General features: G+C 43.2%; 1 protein-coding gene across 1 annotated transcript in view; it reads right to left on the bottom strand.

Moving 5' to 3' along the window:
• Positions 1-16,818, bottom strand: part of DYNC2H1 (dynein cytoplasmic 2 heavy chain 1) — a 1,714,832-nt gene that overhangs the window by 413,697 nt on the left and 1,284,317 nt on the right. Inside the window, exon 77 of the mRNA XM_085621461.1 lies at positions 8,823-8,977. Coding sequence (XP_085477587.1) covers positions 8,823-8,977 — 155 coding nt within the window. The remainder of the gene's footprint in view (positions 1-8,822; positions 8,978-16,818) is intronic.

The raw sequence follows: 16,818 nt of genomic DNA, 5'->3' as shown, positions 1-16,818 counted from the left end.
CCTACGGACTATCTTTATGGAACTCTTTGGCTGTTAGTGGTGCCCCACTGCGCCTGGTGTGCTGCATTGCCCAGTGGAAGCAACACCAGGATATCAGCACGGTGTCTGTGGGACTAGGGCTGCTCAGAGGAGACCATCATATACTAGCAGAACAAGTTAAGGTAGCGGAGGCTTCACTAGCAGACCATCATATGCAAAAAACAATATCCCTCCAGATCACGGACCTTGCAGATAGGGTCCGTGTCCTTGAAGACAGAGCGGAAGACACAGAAGGTCGTAATAGACGTAAAATATTCAGGTGGTTGTTCTGCCTGAGGGGGTGGAGAATACAGACATGATTGCCTACCTGGAATACTGGCTTCAAACAGAAGAGGCCACTGAGGGTCTCTCCGCTTTCTATACTCTGGAACGAGCCCACAGAGTGCATCCCACCAACCGGCGCCTGGATGCCCTCCACGCCCAGTAGTGGTGAAGTTACTCTATTACAAGCATAGAGACACACTGCTGCACAAAGCTGGAACTGCAGGTCCTTTCACGGTCAATAACAGTAAGCTTTCTCTATTCCCGGATTACACCATGGCGGTTCAAAGGAAGAGGACCTCACTTTTTGAGGTTGAGTGTTTTGAGGGAGGAAGGTCTACATTACTCTCTGATGTTCCAGGCCAGACTCTGAATCCTGTTGGATGGAAAGGTTCCTGTTTGCTACGATCCAGCAGCGGTCTGGGAGTGGCTTGAAATGTATAAGGCCGGATCGCAGCCTACTGATGAACGAGCAGTGGCCACACAAACAGCATTAAAGGGGAAGACGCACCACAGACAGCATGGAGGGGCCCAGCAAGGAAACCCAGCCAATCACAAATGGAGGAGGAGAGATCCGCTGCCCTCCAGGCAGTAGAGATGTTTCTGAAAGGGTTGGGGAGCATGTCAGAGGCTGATTCTCCATCCGTGACGGAGACAGGGGAATCTGGATCTGAGTCCTCATGAGCAGACAGCACCCAGCTCCCAGATGTAACTCTGAGAACAGTGGATGATATAATTTGAGGGGAGGTTCATTGGAGAAGATATGGCACCCACCTTGTGTCACACATTATCCGGATTTTGAACTGGGTGGACATTTTTGGGCATTTGTTGTGGATTTGGGCTGGTGCACCTGTAACATTATTCCTTTTATTCACCCATGTATCACCCACATACACGTTTAGATGCCTTTCTGTGCTTGCACGCCCTTGGGACTGTCATTCCGCACGTTGAATATTTAGGGTGTACCCAATCGCCTCACTGTCTGTTGCTGCTTGAGTTTAGGCCATTGAGGAACAGCCCTTTGATCGGCCTATGGCAGCTTAATCTTCTGACCTTGGAGGATGTCTGCTTTAAGGACTCAGATAACACACAGACAGCGTACACAAGACAGGTGGAATGGGAGGCATTTAAAACAGTAATTCGCGGACACTGCCTAGGACAATCCATAGGGGCCCAGAGAGAGCTACATTTGAAACTGAAATCACTAAAGGATAGACTGCATCAACTGGGTAATCTGCAGGGAACAGAGTTTGAGGATCCGGAAGGCCTGAGAAAGGCGCGTGCGCATTACAGTGAGGCCTTAGAACGGCTGCGGTGCCATGATTACAGGGGGTTCCTTATGAAGGTGCAACAGGAGGACGGGAGACCGGGTCGAATGTTGCCGTGGCTGATTCGGCCAGAATCCCGAGTTTCTACGATTACACAGGTGAGGGATGGGAGTGACGAAACGGTTTATGATCCAGAGGCAATTAACGCTCTGTTTTACGAGTATTACAAGGGCTTCTACTTTGCACTGCCCCAGATCACAATTCAAAGACAAATGGACTTTCTTGGTGAATTGCAGCTCAGGAAATTAGATCCCCAGGATAGGGAGGCGTTGGGTGGAGTGGTGACAGAGCAGGAAGTCCAAGTTGGCATTAAAAGCATGGCAGCTGGTAAGACCCTAGGCCCAGACGGCTTCCTAGCTGAATTCTACTCTGCGTATGTCCCAACACTGGCTCCTTGACCGGTGGCCCGCTATGCGGAATCTTTATGGCTGGTGCGACTTCTAGACTTGTTGTGCGACGCTAAAGTGATCCCTCCCCCCAAAACCACGGCCCAGGAGCTAACATTTCAGACTTTTGCCCACTCTCCATGTTGAACATGGACTTTAAACTCCTTAGTAAAATCATGGCACTTCGGTTGCGCCCACATATGTCTGCCTTAATCCACCCTGATCAGAATGGGTTTATACCATCCAGGAACATGCCCTTCAATTTGCGGAGACCATACTTGGTCTTATTTCACCCGGAAACCCAAGATATCCCGCAAGCGGCTTTCCTTTCAATTGACTTGGAAAAGGCCTTTGACACTGTGCAGTGGGTTGCTGCTTGAAACTATGAGACAGATGGGATTTGGGAAAAATTGGCTGAAGTGGATGAAACTATTGTATGAAGGCCCCACGGCGCATGTTTGAACGGGTAAGATTGTGTCCTAGCAATATGGAGTTTTTCGAGGGAAGGTAAGGGAATGCCTCCGCGAGGGCGAGAACATATAATCTCTTTATATGTGAATGATCTTCTGATCTACCTGGCTGATGTAGCGATAGGCACCACTACAGCCCTTGAGCTATTGGGGAAATTGGAATGCATATTGGGCATAAAAGTTAATAGGGGTAAGACCTATTTTTTCTCTGTGTGCCCTTTGCTACCCTGCCCCCGGAACTCCCAGTGGAGCTTAATTGGGGGCAGTCTACCTTTAGATACCTAGGGATCTATGTATACCACACTCTCGAGGAGCTCCAAGAGGATAACAGAGAGAGGGCTCTCCCATCTTGTGTTCCCTTCTGGTGCTCCTTATGTCTACCTATCATGGCCCAGGTCTCCCGATCCTAAATAGTTATGCTCCAGCGCTTATTATATTATTTCATCAACCTCCCGATCACAGTACCGGCCGGATGGTATTGTCAACTAGACTCCTTATTGAGAGACCTTATCTGGGACACAGAAAGGCAGAGAGTGTCCTTGGCAACCTTAAGACCCATGAGGGAGCGTGGCCTTGGGGTGCCACACTTTGAGTTAAACCTTTTAGCCTACCAACTTCAATGGGTTGCACAATGGTTGGAAGGGATGAGGCTGGAAGACATAGATTAGATGGAGTGGAGGGCGAGTTCCTCGTGGTTGCTAGCCAAACTACTTAACCCAGCGGTGGACAACCCGCGACAATCGCAACTCCTGACCACGGCTCTCAGATGTTGGAGGCAAGGGGTATCCAAGACGGTAGGCACCCCCCTGTACTCTCCGATCCTGCCTCTAATTGGATTGCCTAATGGGGACCCGATCTCTATCTTTACAACTGAACAACTATCAGCCTGGACTAGGACTAGACGCAGTAGGAGATCTTTCTCACCAAAATACTCGTGCACCTTTTGAAGACTTAGTAGAGGATGCTGGTCTCCCTTTTGCCCAATTCCTACAAATAGGAGCCCTGATATGGACATTTAAGGAATTGGGGTGGGATGGGGGGGGGGTTGGAAAACACACCTAGTGTAGCATTCCCTATTGCCCTTGGGATCCGCTGGCCATTTGGTGAAATGGTTATATTGCTCCTTGTCTGAGTCAACCCGTAATCCTTTGAAAAGATTGCGTGAACGCTGGGAGATGGTGCTGGAGAGGTAGTTCTCAGATCCAGAATGGAATAGGGTCCCTGCTTACCCCAAAATAGTTTCTCGTAACACGAGGTTGAAATATACACGGTTAAATTACCTGCATATGACCTACATGAAACTCTGTAGACTAAGGGTTGCTACGGTGGTGAGGCCCGCAGTTGCCCTAGGTGTCGCTGCGAAGATGCAGATTTTATACATATGACATGGGCATTCCTACTTTGAAACCGTTCTGGGACAAGTGGTGGCAGTGGTGGGTAAGACGCTGGGGCACGCTCTGCGCCCCGCGGTTGGGGTCTGCTTGCTGGGGCTTTTCCCTCACCCGCCTAAACGAAAAGTTGGGGATAGATTTATAGATCTGGCTCTAGTCCTTGCCAGGAGGATAGCAATGGCCTGGAAACCCACTACCGGCCCAGTGATGGGAGTCTGGAAACAAGATGTTACATACTGGGCTGGTGCGGAGGGCAGGGCTCTGGCTATGGAGGAGGCGAGAGGCCTGCAAAGGCGCCCCATTGCGGAGCAATGGAGAGAGAGACTCTGGATACCTGGGAGTGCCCGGAGCAGGATCTAGAATCAGAGGGAGGTGGCGGAGATGGTTCCCCGAGGGGGTCTGAGGAGTGTTTACAGTCCAGAGATCAGAAATGAAAGATGGCACACACTGGGCAACAATAGCATGATATGGAGGAGGCAGTCTCTGAGGGTTGGGTTACATGAGAGGTTTCGCTATGGGTTGCACGAGGGATTTCACTACATGTAATAAGCGACTCGAGTGAACGGATAGTAGACTGATGGTTGGATTGTTCCCCCGACTACCCCCACCCGCTTATTGTAGTACCACTCACCATATGTTTGTTAATAGTTGAATTTGGTAGGCATTATTTGGGATATTTCCCCGCTGGAGCCCCTACTTGAAATAGGTCAGGCTACAGGCCATTTATAGGTGCCTATGGTTTGGAGAAGGTATTGCAGCGAATGAAAACTTTATAATGTACAGTAACTTAGAAAGTCTTTTTTCACTGTTTATGATATGTAAGTTGTTATCCTTAGCTGGGTGCAGTTGTTGATTTAACCGCATAAGGCAAGATGCCACTGAATATATTACAAACGTAGTGTTCCATAACATAAATGATGGTAAAAAATTAGTAATGATTGTAACCGATTCAATGTGATTATGATAAATGCCAATAAAACATTTTTGAAAAAAAAGAAAAAATGGCAGACATGCCTGTCACAAATTACATTTCTGTCAAAAAGACAGACTGAGTGCCATAAAATAAAGCTTAACACTACCATAAACCAGCAGACCCAAAGTTTATAAATTTACAGATGAGCCGAAATTCTCAGTCCACGTTACCCAAACAATCTCTAACCACTGTGTAATTAGTCTTCAACTACATGATAACGCTGTTAAACCTATTTTCGTGAAAAGACATCTAAAATTGGTATTAAACTAATTGTGGGGGGGGTGGAGATGTACTGTTTTGTAACCCTTTTTTGAAATCAGAGAAAAGAAACAGGAGTAAACATACATACAGATAAGGAGGTAACTGAAAATGCTATGATTTGTGAAGTGTTAAATTCAACATTGAAGAGGTATCTTTGTCAATGGACGGGAATGGTAATTAATTCCATCACAAGATTACCCACAGGTGAAGAAACTTTGAAAGGAAATGTGTGGGGGTCAACAGACGCCATAATGAAATCTTGGCATTGGTGGTTCCCTCCAAAGTTCCACTCACCTCCACAGGACTAGGACTGATAGGTTTAGGCCGAAATTGGTGTTTCATTGCAGCATCCATTATGGCCAACTTTTGGTAATGGTCCGCTGCCGGATCATGTTCTGTTCTCTGGCTTCTCCACTGACTAGAGATCACACCAGGTACTGCGGGTGGAGCGGTGGCATAGGATAGGAGAATAGGGAGACAACTCCTTCCTCCAAGTGCACATCCCTGTTATTGTTATGAAGGCTGCTGATCCCCTACCTTTAAATGGTGTTCTGAGATGAACACCAAAGAAGTGAGACACGGAGAAAGGGCGGGCTGGTGGAGTAGAGGCTCCACCAATAAAAGAGGTCAGCAGGAAACAGGATCCACACTCAGGTAGGGTAAGAAGCCAATCTGACTTACAGACAAAACCTTACTAGATATTAACACTCCCTTTCGCAGAGCCAATCTGAGGAAAATGTGTGGCCATCAGGCCTGGCACTTCTCTCCAGATTTCATACATCCAGTTAAACCTAGATGAAGGCATCAGAAGAGAGCTGCATTCCAGTAAGTTGTCCTGAGTGCTGCCTTCTCTTCTTTTTAAACAAGTTTGCTGGGTCAGTGGGTGGAAGAGTGACATGCAAAGGGATAGAGATGCAGAGGGGAACGAACAGACCTGGAACCTTCTTTCGTCAGGGTGGAGAGGACATTCAAGACCCTGAATAAATTGAAATGACAAAACTGGGACTAAAAACAGGGATAAGACAGACTTCAGGAAAGTCAACTTTTTATCATCTTAGGGTTATAATGTATTATCCTGTAGGGAAAAACATCACAACATCACAATATTTCTTCACAACCTTAATGTAAATCCATTTATTCTTCTGGACAGTCTTTTTCTAGATTTTTAAAGTCTCTATTTCAAATTTCTAAATTCTCTATTGGGATCCACCAAAGTAAACACTAGTGATGCCAGCACAGAGGGGTAAGGGCAGCAAAATGGTACAACAAGTAAAACCATTTTTAAATATTGTTATGCTCATTTTATATATCAAAATATATGGCCTTCTTCCTCAAACTAGAAGGTGGTAGAACAGAAGCAATTCTGGCTCTAACAAAAAACATGGTTAAGCTGTTTTTAAATTCAAAGCCTGGTCAAGATGAATTCTGGTAACATCAACTTGTGTGAGAATATAGATTTTCTGACCTTCCGCAATACTCAGCCTCACTAGATGGCACATGGAAATTTCCATCTATATACTGATTAATGTTTTTTTACTCAGTACATTTCTTAGCATTGCAATGTACACATCCGCAAATGTGAGGATGCTCCTCCCATGAAGGAAGGCAACTTCCTTGACACAGCAGTGCCCCCACTCTCTCTTGGACTCGAGTATTGTGCTAAGATGGCTCACTCACCGATTTCCTGAACACTTGAACCATATGTTGGAAGTGTGTATGCTTTATGCATCACTATTGATATTTGAGTGTCAGAAAAAGAGCCCGTACACAGACATTTTCAAACCACTGTAACCAGGACTTTTTCATCTGCTCAACTTCAAACCTTCATGAGACAAATAGTTGCTGCTCGTGCTTTGCTTCCCCTCTGCTCAAATTCAGTCTCTAGTCATGAAACAGTTTCATTGGAGAAGTCTTTAACTCATTCACATGCTTTGGGGGTACCCTCAGCTGACCTTTTACTGGGCTGAGGTGGTGCGTCTTTTGGCGGATGCTACGAATCACACTCTTACTTACACCTAAGCACTGGTTTTGTCTCCTGGGCATCTATTCCAGCCCTGCTAAATAGAGAGTCATTAACCGGTTTCATAGATTTAGCATTGGTTCTTGCCAAACGTAGAATGAATATGCTCTGGAAACAAGCTGAGGGCCCCTGTTTAGAGGCCTGAAGGGTTGATGAACTGATTGCTTGGTTCCATGAAACACAGCGATAGGAGATCCATGGAGTTCGTGAGAGCCTGGGAAACCATCTTGGCTGACTTAGAGGGATGGGAGACTGAGCGAAGATGATGTTGCTGACTAGGGTTTCCCCCACTGCCCAGTATGCACCCCTATTGAATCCCAGCCTAGTTGGTATCTATGCTTTTAGAGTGACGTACAGCTTTCCTCCGCCGCGTTTGCCCACTGATATTGGTGCAGGTATAGTGTAATGTTTGGGGGGCGGTGGGGAGTGCTATCCTGTTGTATCGCTCTACATACACTTCTGGAGGGGAAGTGATGTGGAGGCCATGGGTTGCGGGTGGGCTTGGGTGCTTGTTTTGTTTGTTTGTTGTACTTTATTGAACCTTAGTATGCCCTCTCTTAGGGGACCTTCCTTCGTTATTCAATGGCATCTTCCCATGGCACATTGTAGTGTTAAAGGTCCCTATCTTACACTGGCTTATTGCTTTTATTGCATAATTGACAGTGCAGCTGTTTCATATTTATATTAACACAAATCTGTAAAAAATAATTGAAGAAGTTTTTAACTACAGTGAGAGCATTCAAATCCGCTTTTATTTCTTTACCTAATCCACCAAGCATACTATTGCTACTCTGGATCTCTTTCCATTTTTCCCAATTTGTCTGTACTGTCTAGGAAACCTAAATAGTTGTGATTTTTCTTTTCAACGTTTTGTAGTGCTCTATCTTTTTTCGGTAGCACTGCAAATTGGTTCAAGACCCAAAACTTGGATAAGTCTCTATTGCCATATCATTCCAAGGGGACGGGGAGGAGTCTGGGATCACATCATTATTTGCTATATTTTGTAGTTTCCCCTTGTGTTTTAGGGAGTTTCGGAAATTTCAGCCGCAAACTAGATGCCATATGTAATTCAGGTATGGTACCTCCTCAGGTCCCTTTCTAGGTTTAGAGCATCACACCTTCACCCCTCTCAACTTATGAAACTCCGGCTTCATTAAGTGAGGGACAGTCGATCTGCAGAGGGGGAGATAAGGTCTCTACCTGCCTTCCCACCGCCTTCACACTTTCCCAGACACACACACCTCACCATGCACTCTTGTGTGTGATCAGTATTAATCACATGTATTTCTTCCAAGAATGTTTTCCCCATAGTCAACCACAATTTCTTCTGTGGAGACCATTACAGAAGGATAAATAAGGTATATATGAGGAACGAGGGAAAAGAGCTTCCAATTAAACCATTCTAGATGATTCAATATGGTGTGTAGGGTGGGCAAAAATTACTAGAAAGAAGCATGCTTTGTATACCTGTATTTGAATACACTGCATGAGACAAAAAACAATAATATAAGAACTATGTACTTCACCTGCGTCAAGAATCCCAATTACAACTGAAACCAGAATGCATAAAAGATCAAATAGCTATCAATGGTCCCACAAAATGTATACCTGAATATCTAGAACCACGTACATTTATTTGTAAGATTTGATGTGCATCCTAAAGATTTACCAACCATTACCAACTTTACTGTACCTCATGATAGCTTGCATTTTCCACATTAGCAAGCTCTTTCAGCTCTTGAGAAGGATCGGCACCAGGAGAAATAATAATTAAAATAGGTTCAATTTCCAGTGTTTCTTTGTAGAGCCGCTTCAGATTCAAAGGAGGTGGAGACAATTCTTTCATTCCTGGATTGATAATTAAAAACATAGGTGAAAGATCATATGATACAAAACATATTTCAGGATTACAAATTCTAAATATGCAATTAAACCGCATGCCTTGTAAAGGACAGACCTTAAGCTAGACAAATATATATATATACATATATATATATTCACTGAAAAAACCATAGGTTTCACACATGTTATAGTTAGCTGGACATTTTACTGATAAAAAACCTATGAAATTCCCCCGTTATAGTTAGTGCAGGCAACTATAACTCACGCAACCGCAATCCTCTGCTGATGACATATGTGTCTTTATGAAAAAAAAATATTTGTAATATATGTATAGCTAAAATTTAATGGAAGAAGACATGGGCAAATAAGTGTCTAAATACAGCATTAGCATCAGCAGAGGATTGCGGTTGCGTGAGTTATAGTTGCCTGCACTAACTATAACGGGGGAATTTCATAGGTTTTTTATCAGTAAAATGTCCAGCTAACTATAACATGTGTGAAACCTATGGTTTTTTCAGTGAATTTGCAAAGTTTTTTAAATGCTAATTCCTAACTATAACGTGTGTGAAACCTATGGTTTTTTCAGTGAATTTGTACGTTTTTTTAAATGCTAAGTTACTTTACGCCATTCGTGGCGTGCGCGCCCACTTAACGCAGTTCGTTCCGTGCGCGCACGGTGCGCTTCGCGCACCATGCGCGCACATTGAGCACGCGGTGCGCTTCGGGCACCGCGCGCCCACTTTACGCAGTTAGTGCCGTGCACGCACGGTGGGCACGAGGTGCGCTACGCGCACCGCGTGCCCACGTTACGCTGGATGGGCCATGTACGCACGATGCGCTTCTCGCACCGTGCGCACATGGAGGGCATATTATGCGCTTCGTTGTGCAAGGTAAACTTTTACATTTTCTTTATTGCACAGATATGCCGTGGACAAATGGTGCCCTTCGGGCACCATTTGCACACGGGGTGTGGAAAGTATGGTTAATTTTTGTTTTTTTAATATTTTTTACCGTAAGCGTACGGTAAGCATAATCGGCGATTTTTCGAAAAAAAAAAATTGGACTTTTTGCCCTTGGGGGTTCTTTGGGGACACCTTCATCTAGGCTAGGTGGTTAGGAGCTGTCTAAACAGCCCCTTAACATGTTTTTTCCCTTTGTTTTTCCTCCCTCCCTCAGAGTGCGAGAGAGAAAATGGCGGCCGCCGCTTCCTGGTTTCGACCGATTCGAATGTTTACTAAGATCTAACAGCCAATCAGAATTGCGCTCGCGCACTTCACCGTACGCGTACGGTAAGCTTACCGTAAGCGCACGGTAAGCGCACCGTAAGCTGCCACAGATATATATATTGATTTAAATGCTATTTTCTCAGGAACTACTGAACAGATTTACACCAGACCTACAAAAGGCACTTCCTTGACCTGAGGACTACCTCTCTGCCAAATTTCAAGTAAATCTGTTCAGGCGTTCCGGCTGTAGCTGTGTCTAAAGGTCCTATGGAAAAATGCATGGGAAAAACGCGTTTTGGGACCCCCCTTTTTTCTCAGCCCCCGCTTGACGAATCCCCCCGAGACTTTCAGGGTACGAGCGGAGCGTAGCGCCCCACCTATTTTGAAATTTTCGCGAGGATTCGTCGACCGGCGCCAAAGTTATTCCAAATAGAATGTTGCGGATTTCCTATGGAAACAGGGTCCTAACTATAACTACCTACTGGCGACCGCCAGTAGGTAATATATATATATATATATATATATATATATATATATATATAGTGAATTGTTCATTGTGTCTTTTTTTACATCCATTATGGACACACGAGATCACCTTCTGCACAGCTAAATATAGAAAGTATGAGCACGGAGAATCTGATGTTTCTACAAACAACCGCTCTCTTTTTCCTTTATTTCAATTAAGTTATAATCCAGGGAAACTGCTTTTTATGTCACAGAAGTTAGTCATCTCGTTATGAGGTACTATACCATAAATTGATATTGAATATGTTAAGGGTCTAAAAGAGAAACAATTATAGCTCACAAAATCTGTATAACAATAGAATAGGAATTTATATATTGAGACGTATTGAGTAGGGGTACTATACCCATAATGATTTGAGTGGAGATATATGATGAATGGTTTCTTAACCGAATATATCTAAAAAGCGGTTGTTAAAGATATCTAAAAACCGGATTAGGAAAACAAGTAAAAATACATGAATTGTGCCCAAAATGTATTGGTCATGCAAAACAATTGAGATCGAATACAATGTATTTAATTTTTTATTTATTTGGGTATATGTTTAAACACTTTGGGAATTGGTATACTGGGTATGCACACAGTCTTTTTTCTATGTTTGCGTCTAGTGGGATACTACCTGCAGTTTAAAAAAAATGTGTATTCAATGCAATGGTCATGTGACGAAGAGCTGTTTAGCTCGAAACGCGTCTTTTTTGTGCCCGTAAATAAATTGAAAATGAAGCACCTTGGATCGGCGTGGCTCGTTGATTACTACATAGAATAAGCGTGGTGGTGGATATATATATCTATATATATATATATATATATATATATATAGATATATATATATATATAAGAGGAAAACACGTTTTGGGACCCCCCTTTTTTCTCGGCCCCCACTTGACGAATCACACCGAGACTTTCAGGATAGGAGCGGACCGGAGCTGGCCAAAAGTTTGGAACATTTCGCGAAGATTCGTAAACTGGCGCCAGAGTTATTGGGAATAGAATGTTGCGGATTTCCTATGGAAACTGGGTCTAACTATAACTACCTACTGGAGACCGCCAGTAGGTAATATATATATATATATATATATATATACACACACACACAGACATATATAGGGCGGCGGGGCACAGGACACATGTAAATCAGTAGCGTATCCGCGCAGAAGCGCAAGTAAGGCCCGCACTCCAGAGAGGTGTTATTGGTGAATTTTATTTGAGAAAGACAGGTTCAGTCGAAACGCGTCAGCCGCAATAAAATTCACAATTAATACCTCTCTGAGGTGCTGTGCGGGTAAGATATATATATATTATCTACTGGCGGTCGCCAGTAAATAGTTATAGTTAGGACCGTGTTTCCATAGGAAATCTCAAAATTCTATTTTTAATAACTTTGGCGCCGGTTGACGAATCTTCGCAAAATTTTCAAAACTAATGGAGCGCTCCGCTCAGCTCCTACCCTGAAAGTCTCGAGAAAAAAGGGGGGTACCAAAACGCGTTTTCTCCATGCATTTTCCCATAGGACCTTTAGCTGAACTAACTATAACGGGGGAATTTCAATGGTTTTTTACGAGTGAAATGTCCAGCTAACTATAACATGTGTGAAACCTATGGTTTTTTCAGTGAATTTGCAAGGTTTTTTAAATGCTAATTCCTAACTATAACGTGTGTGAAACCTATGTTTTTTTTTAGTGAATTTGTAAGGTTTTTTAAATGCTAATTTATGTATGTATTATTATATTTTTTATATATTTATTTTACAATAAACTACCTATGTATATAGTTATAGATTGACTGTATCCTTTAATATGGAATGGCTCAGCTCTTTTATTTTGAATTTGGATAAAGTTGAACAGCATAGTTAATATCTTCTATAAACTTATAAACAGTTTAAAATGTATTTATTTTTGTTAAGGGTTTTTCACGGAGCGCACCGTGCGCGCACCATGCGCGCACCCCTCGATTTTTTGAAAAAAAATAAAATGTTTTTTTCACCCTTCGGGGTCCTTCAGGGACCCCCTGACAAAGGCTAGGGGGTCAGGAGCTCTCTACCCTGCCCCCTTTTCACGTTCTCCACCTTTCTTTTTCACCGTCACACACAAAATGGCGTCCGACACTTCCTGATTTCGACCGATTGGAATGTTGACTGACATCTAACCACCAATCAGAATTACGCTCTCGGACATTTGGTGCGCGCCCCGTGCGAGCACCGTGCACGCATATAGATATTTATTTACTTTTAACTGCAATTTTCTCAGGAACTACTGAACAGATTGACACCATATATGCAAAAGGCACATGCCTGACCTGAGGACTACCTCTTTGCCAAATTTCAAGTAAATCTGTTCAGGCGTTCCGGCTGTAGCTGTGTCTAAAGGTCCTATGGAAAAATGCATGGGAAAAACGCGTTTTGGGACCCCCTTTTTTCTCAGCCCCCGCTTGACGAATCCCCCCGAGACTTTCAGGGTACGAGCGGAGCGTAGCGCCCCACCTATTTTGAAATTTTCGCGAGGATTCGTCGACCGGCGCCAAAGTTATTCCAAATAGAATGTTGCGGGTTTCCTATGGAAACAGGGTCCAAACTATAACTACCTACTGGCGACCGCCAGTAGGTAATATATATACGAGATCACCTTCTGCACAGCTAAATATAGAAAGTATGAGCACGGAGAATCTGATGTTTCTACAAACAACCGCTCTCTTTTTCCTTTATTTCAATTAAGTTATAATCCAGGGAAACTGCTTTTTATGTCACAGAAGTTAGTCATCTCGTTATGAGGTACTATACCATAAATTGATATTGAATATGTTAAGGGTCTAAAAGAGAAACAATTATAGCTCACAAAATCTGTATAACAATAGAATAGGAATTTATATATTGAGACGTATAGAGTAGGGGTACTATACCCATAATGATTTGAGTGGAGATATATGATGAATGGTTTCTTAACCGAATATATCTAAAAAGCGGTTGTTAAAGATATCTAAAAACCGGATTAGGAAAACAAGTAAAAATACATGAATTGTGCCCAAAATGTATTGGTCATGCAAAACAATTGAGATCGAATACAATGTATTTAATTTTTTATTTATTTGGGTATATGTTTAAACACTTTGGGAATTGGTATACTGGGTATGCACACAGTCTTTTTTCTATGTTTGCGTCTAGTAGGATACTACCTGCAGTTTAAAAAAAATGTGTATTCAATGCAATGGTCATGTGACGAAGAGCTGTTTAGCTCGAAACGCGTCTTTTTTGTGCCCGTAAATAAATTGAAAATGAAGCACCTTGGATCGGCGTGGCTCGTTGATTACTACATAGAATAAGCGTGGTGGTGGATATATATATCTATATATATATATATATATATATATATATATATATATAGATATATATATATATATAAGGGGAAAACACGTTTTGGGACCCCCCTTTTTTCTCGGCCCCCACTTGACGAATCACACCGAGACTTTCAGGATAGGAGCGGACCGGAGCTGGCCAAAAGTTTGGAACATTTCGCGAAGATTCGTAAACTGGCGCCAGAGTTATTGGGAATAGAATGTTGCGGATTTCCTATGGAAACTGGGTCTAACTATAACTACCTACTGGAGACCGCCAGTAGGTAATATATATATATATATATATATATATATACACACACACACAGACATATATAGGGCGGCGGGGCACAGGACCCATGTAAATCAGTAGCGTATCCGCGCAGAAGCGCAAGTAAGGCCCGCACTCCAGAGAGGTGTTATTGGTGAATTTTATTTGAGAAAGACAGGTTCAGTCGAAACGCGTCAGCCGCAATAAAATTCACAATTAACACCTCTCTGAGGTACTGTGCGGGTAAGATATATATATATTATCTACTGGCGGTCGCCAGTAAATAGTTATAGTTAGGACCGTGTTTCCATAGGAAATCTCAAAATTCTATTTTTAATAACTTTGGCGCCGGTTGACGAATCTTCGCAAAATTTTCAAAACTAATGGAGCGCTCCGCTCAGCTCCTACCCTGAAAGTCTCGAGAAAAAAGGGGGGTACCAAAACGCGTTTTCTCCATGCATTTTCCCATAGGACCTTTAGCTGAACTAACTATAACGGGGGAATTTCAATGGTTTTTTACGAGTGAAATGTCCAGCTAACTATAACATGTGTGAAACCTATGGTTTTTTCAGTGAATTTGCAAGGTTTTTTAAATGCTAATTCCTAACTATAACGTGTGTGAAACCTATGTTTTTTTTTAGTGAATTTGTAAGGTTTTTTAAATGCTAATTTATGTATGTATTATTATATTTTTTATATATTTATTTTACAATAAACTACCTATGTATATAGTTATAGATTGACTGTATCCTTTAATATGGAATGGCTCAGCTCTTTTATTTTGAATTTGGATAAAGTTGAACAGCATAGTTAATATCTTCTATAAACTTATAAACAGTTTAAAATGTATTTATTTTTGTTAAGGGTTTTTCACGGAGCGCACCGTGCGCGCACCATGCGCGCACCCCTCGATTTTTTGAAAAAAAATAAAATGTTTTTTTCACCCTTCGGGGTCCTTCAGGGACCCCCTGACAAAGGCTAGGGGGTCAGGAGCTCTCTACCCTGCCCCCTTTTCACGTTCTCCACCTTTCTTTTTCACCGTCACACACAAAATGGCGTCCGACACTTCCTGATTTCGACCGATTGGAATGTTGACTGACATCTAACCACCAATCAGAATTACGCTCTCGGACATTTGGTGCGCGCCCCGTGCGAGCACCGTGCAGGCATATAGATATTTATTTACTTTTAACTGCAATTTTCTCAGGAACTACTGAACAGATTGACACCATATATGCAAAAGGCACATGCCTGACCTGAGGACTACCTCTTTGCCAAATTTCATGTAATTCTGTTCAGCCGTTTGGGCTGTACCTTCGACTAAAGGTCCAATGAGAAAATGCATGGGGAAAACGCGTTTTGGGACCCCCCTTTTTTCTCAGCCCCCGCTTGACGAATCACCCTGAGACTTTCAGGGTAGGAGCTGAGCGGAGCGCCCCATTAGTTTTGAAAATTTCACGAAGATAAGTCAACCGGCGGCAAAGTTATTCAAAATAGAATTTTCAGATTTCCTATGGGAATTCGGTCCTAACTATAACTATCTACTGGCGACCGCCAGTAGGTAATATATATTTTATATATATGTATATATCTGGAAAACACATTTTTAATGTGCAGTTCTTCTAGAATTACAAGGCACCCCTGATTCTGTAATCAAGAAAAAGAGAATATACACAATCAGTGTAGGAAGCTGGCTCTGCATCTAATATACCAAAGTAAGGTATAATGTTCACAGAGTCCAATGGATCCCCAGAGGTTTTCCAGAGGTTAGAGGAGATAATACCTTACTCTCTTTTGTGGTAGTGTGGTTTCAACAGTTAGGCTTATCAGAGGGTTGTGTTAAGCATTTGTTGAACACACATAGTCAAGAAATGAGGCACACAATCAATGACTAACTCCTAAGCCAATATTTGTATAAAAATATTACTTTGCTACTTTTATTTTAGAACTCAGAATAACTCAGTTGCTGGGAAGTATCAGTTTAAAAGTACGAGTTACTTACCTTCAGTAACGATGTATCTGGTAGAGACGATTCTAGCCGCGGACTGGCCGTAGCGCGCACCGGGCAATTCCCCGGTGCGCCGCACGGGTGGGGGCCGGTTTTGGGCCCCTGGGGGCCGTTTTCGTTACAGGGCCGTTTTTTTGCAAAATCGGCCCTGTAACAAAATCGGCCGAAAACCGGCCCTGGCAAAAACATCGGCGGCACCCCCACCCCCTCCCCCCAGGGGGGGGGGAGGGGGGCCGGCCGAGCACTTTGCCAGGGCCGGTTGTGGTTCCCAGTCCGGCCCTGCGGACCCTCACCTTTTCCGCACCACAACGCGGAACCACCAGATAAAAAACTGTTGGAGCATGGAAACAGTGTGCGAATAGCAGAAAAATTGGAAAGAAACGGTGACTAACAACACCACCAGGGTAGTGCCAACACCGCAGACTCCAAGGGCAGGGAAAGAAGAAAGAAGAAGAACAAGCAGAAAACTGTGCAGCCACCCTGCCCGCACAA

The sequence above is a fragment of the Triturus cristatus genome, chromosome 8 (assembly GCF_964204655.1).
Source record: "Triturus cristatus chromosome 8, aTriCri1.1, whole genome shotgun sequence".
Classification (NCBI taxonomy): domain Eukaryota; kingdom Metazoa; phylum Chordata; class Amphibia; order Caudata; family Salamandridae; genus Triturus; species Triturus cristatus.
Note: the sequence above shows the minus strand (reverse complement) of the source record. Positions and strands in the feature narration are given on the sequence as shown.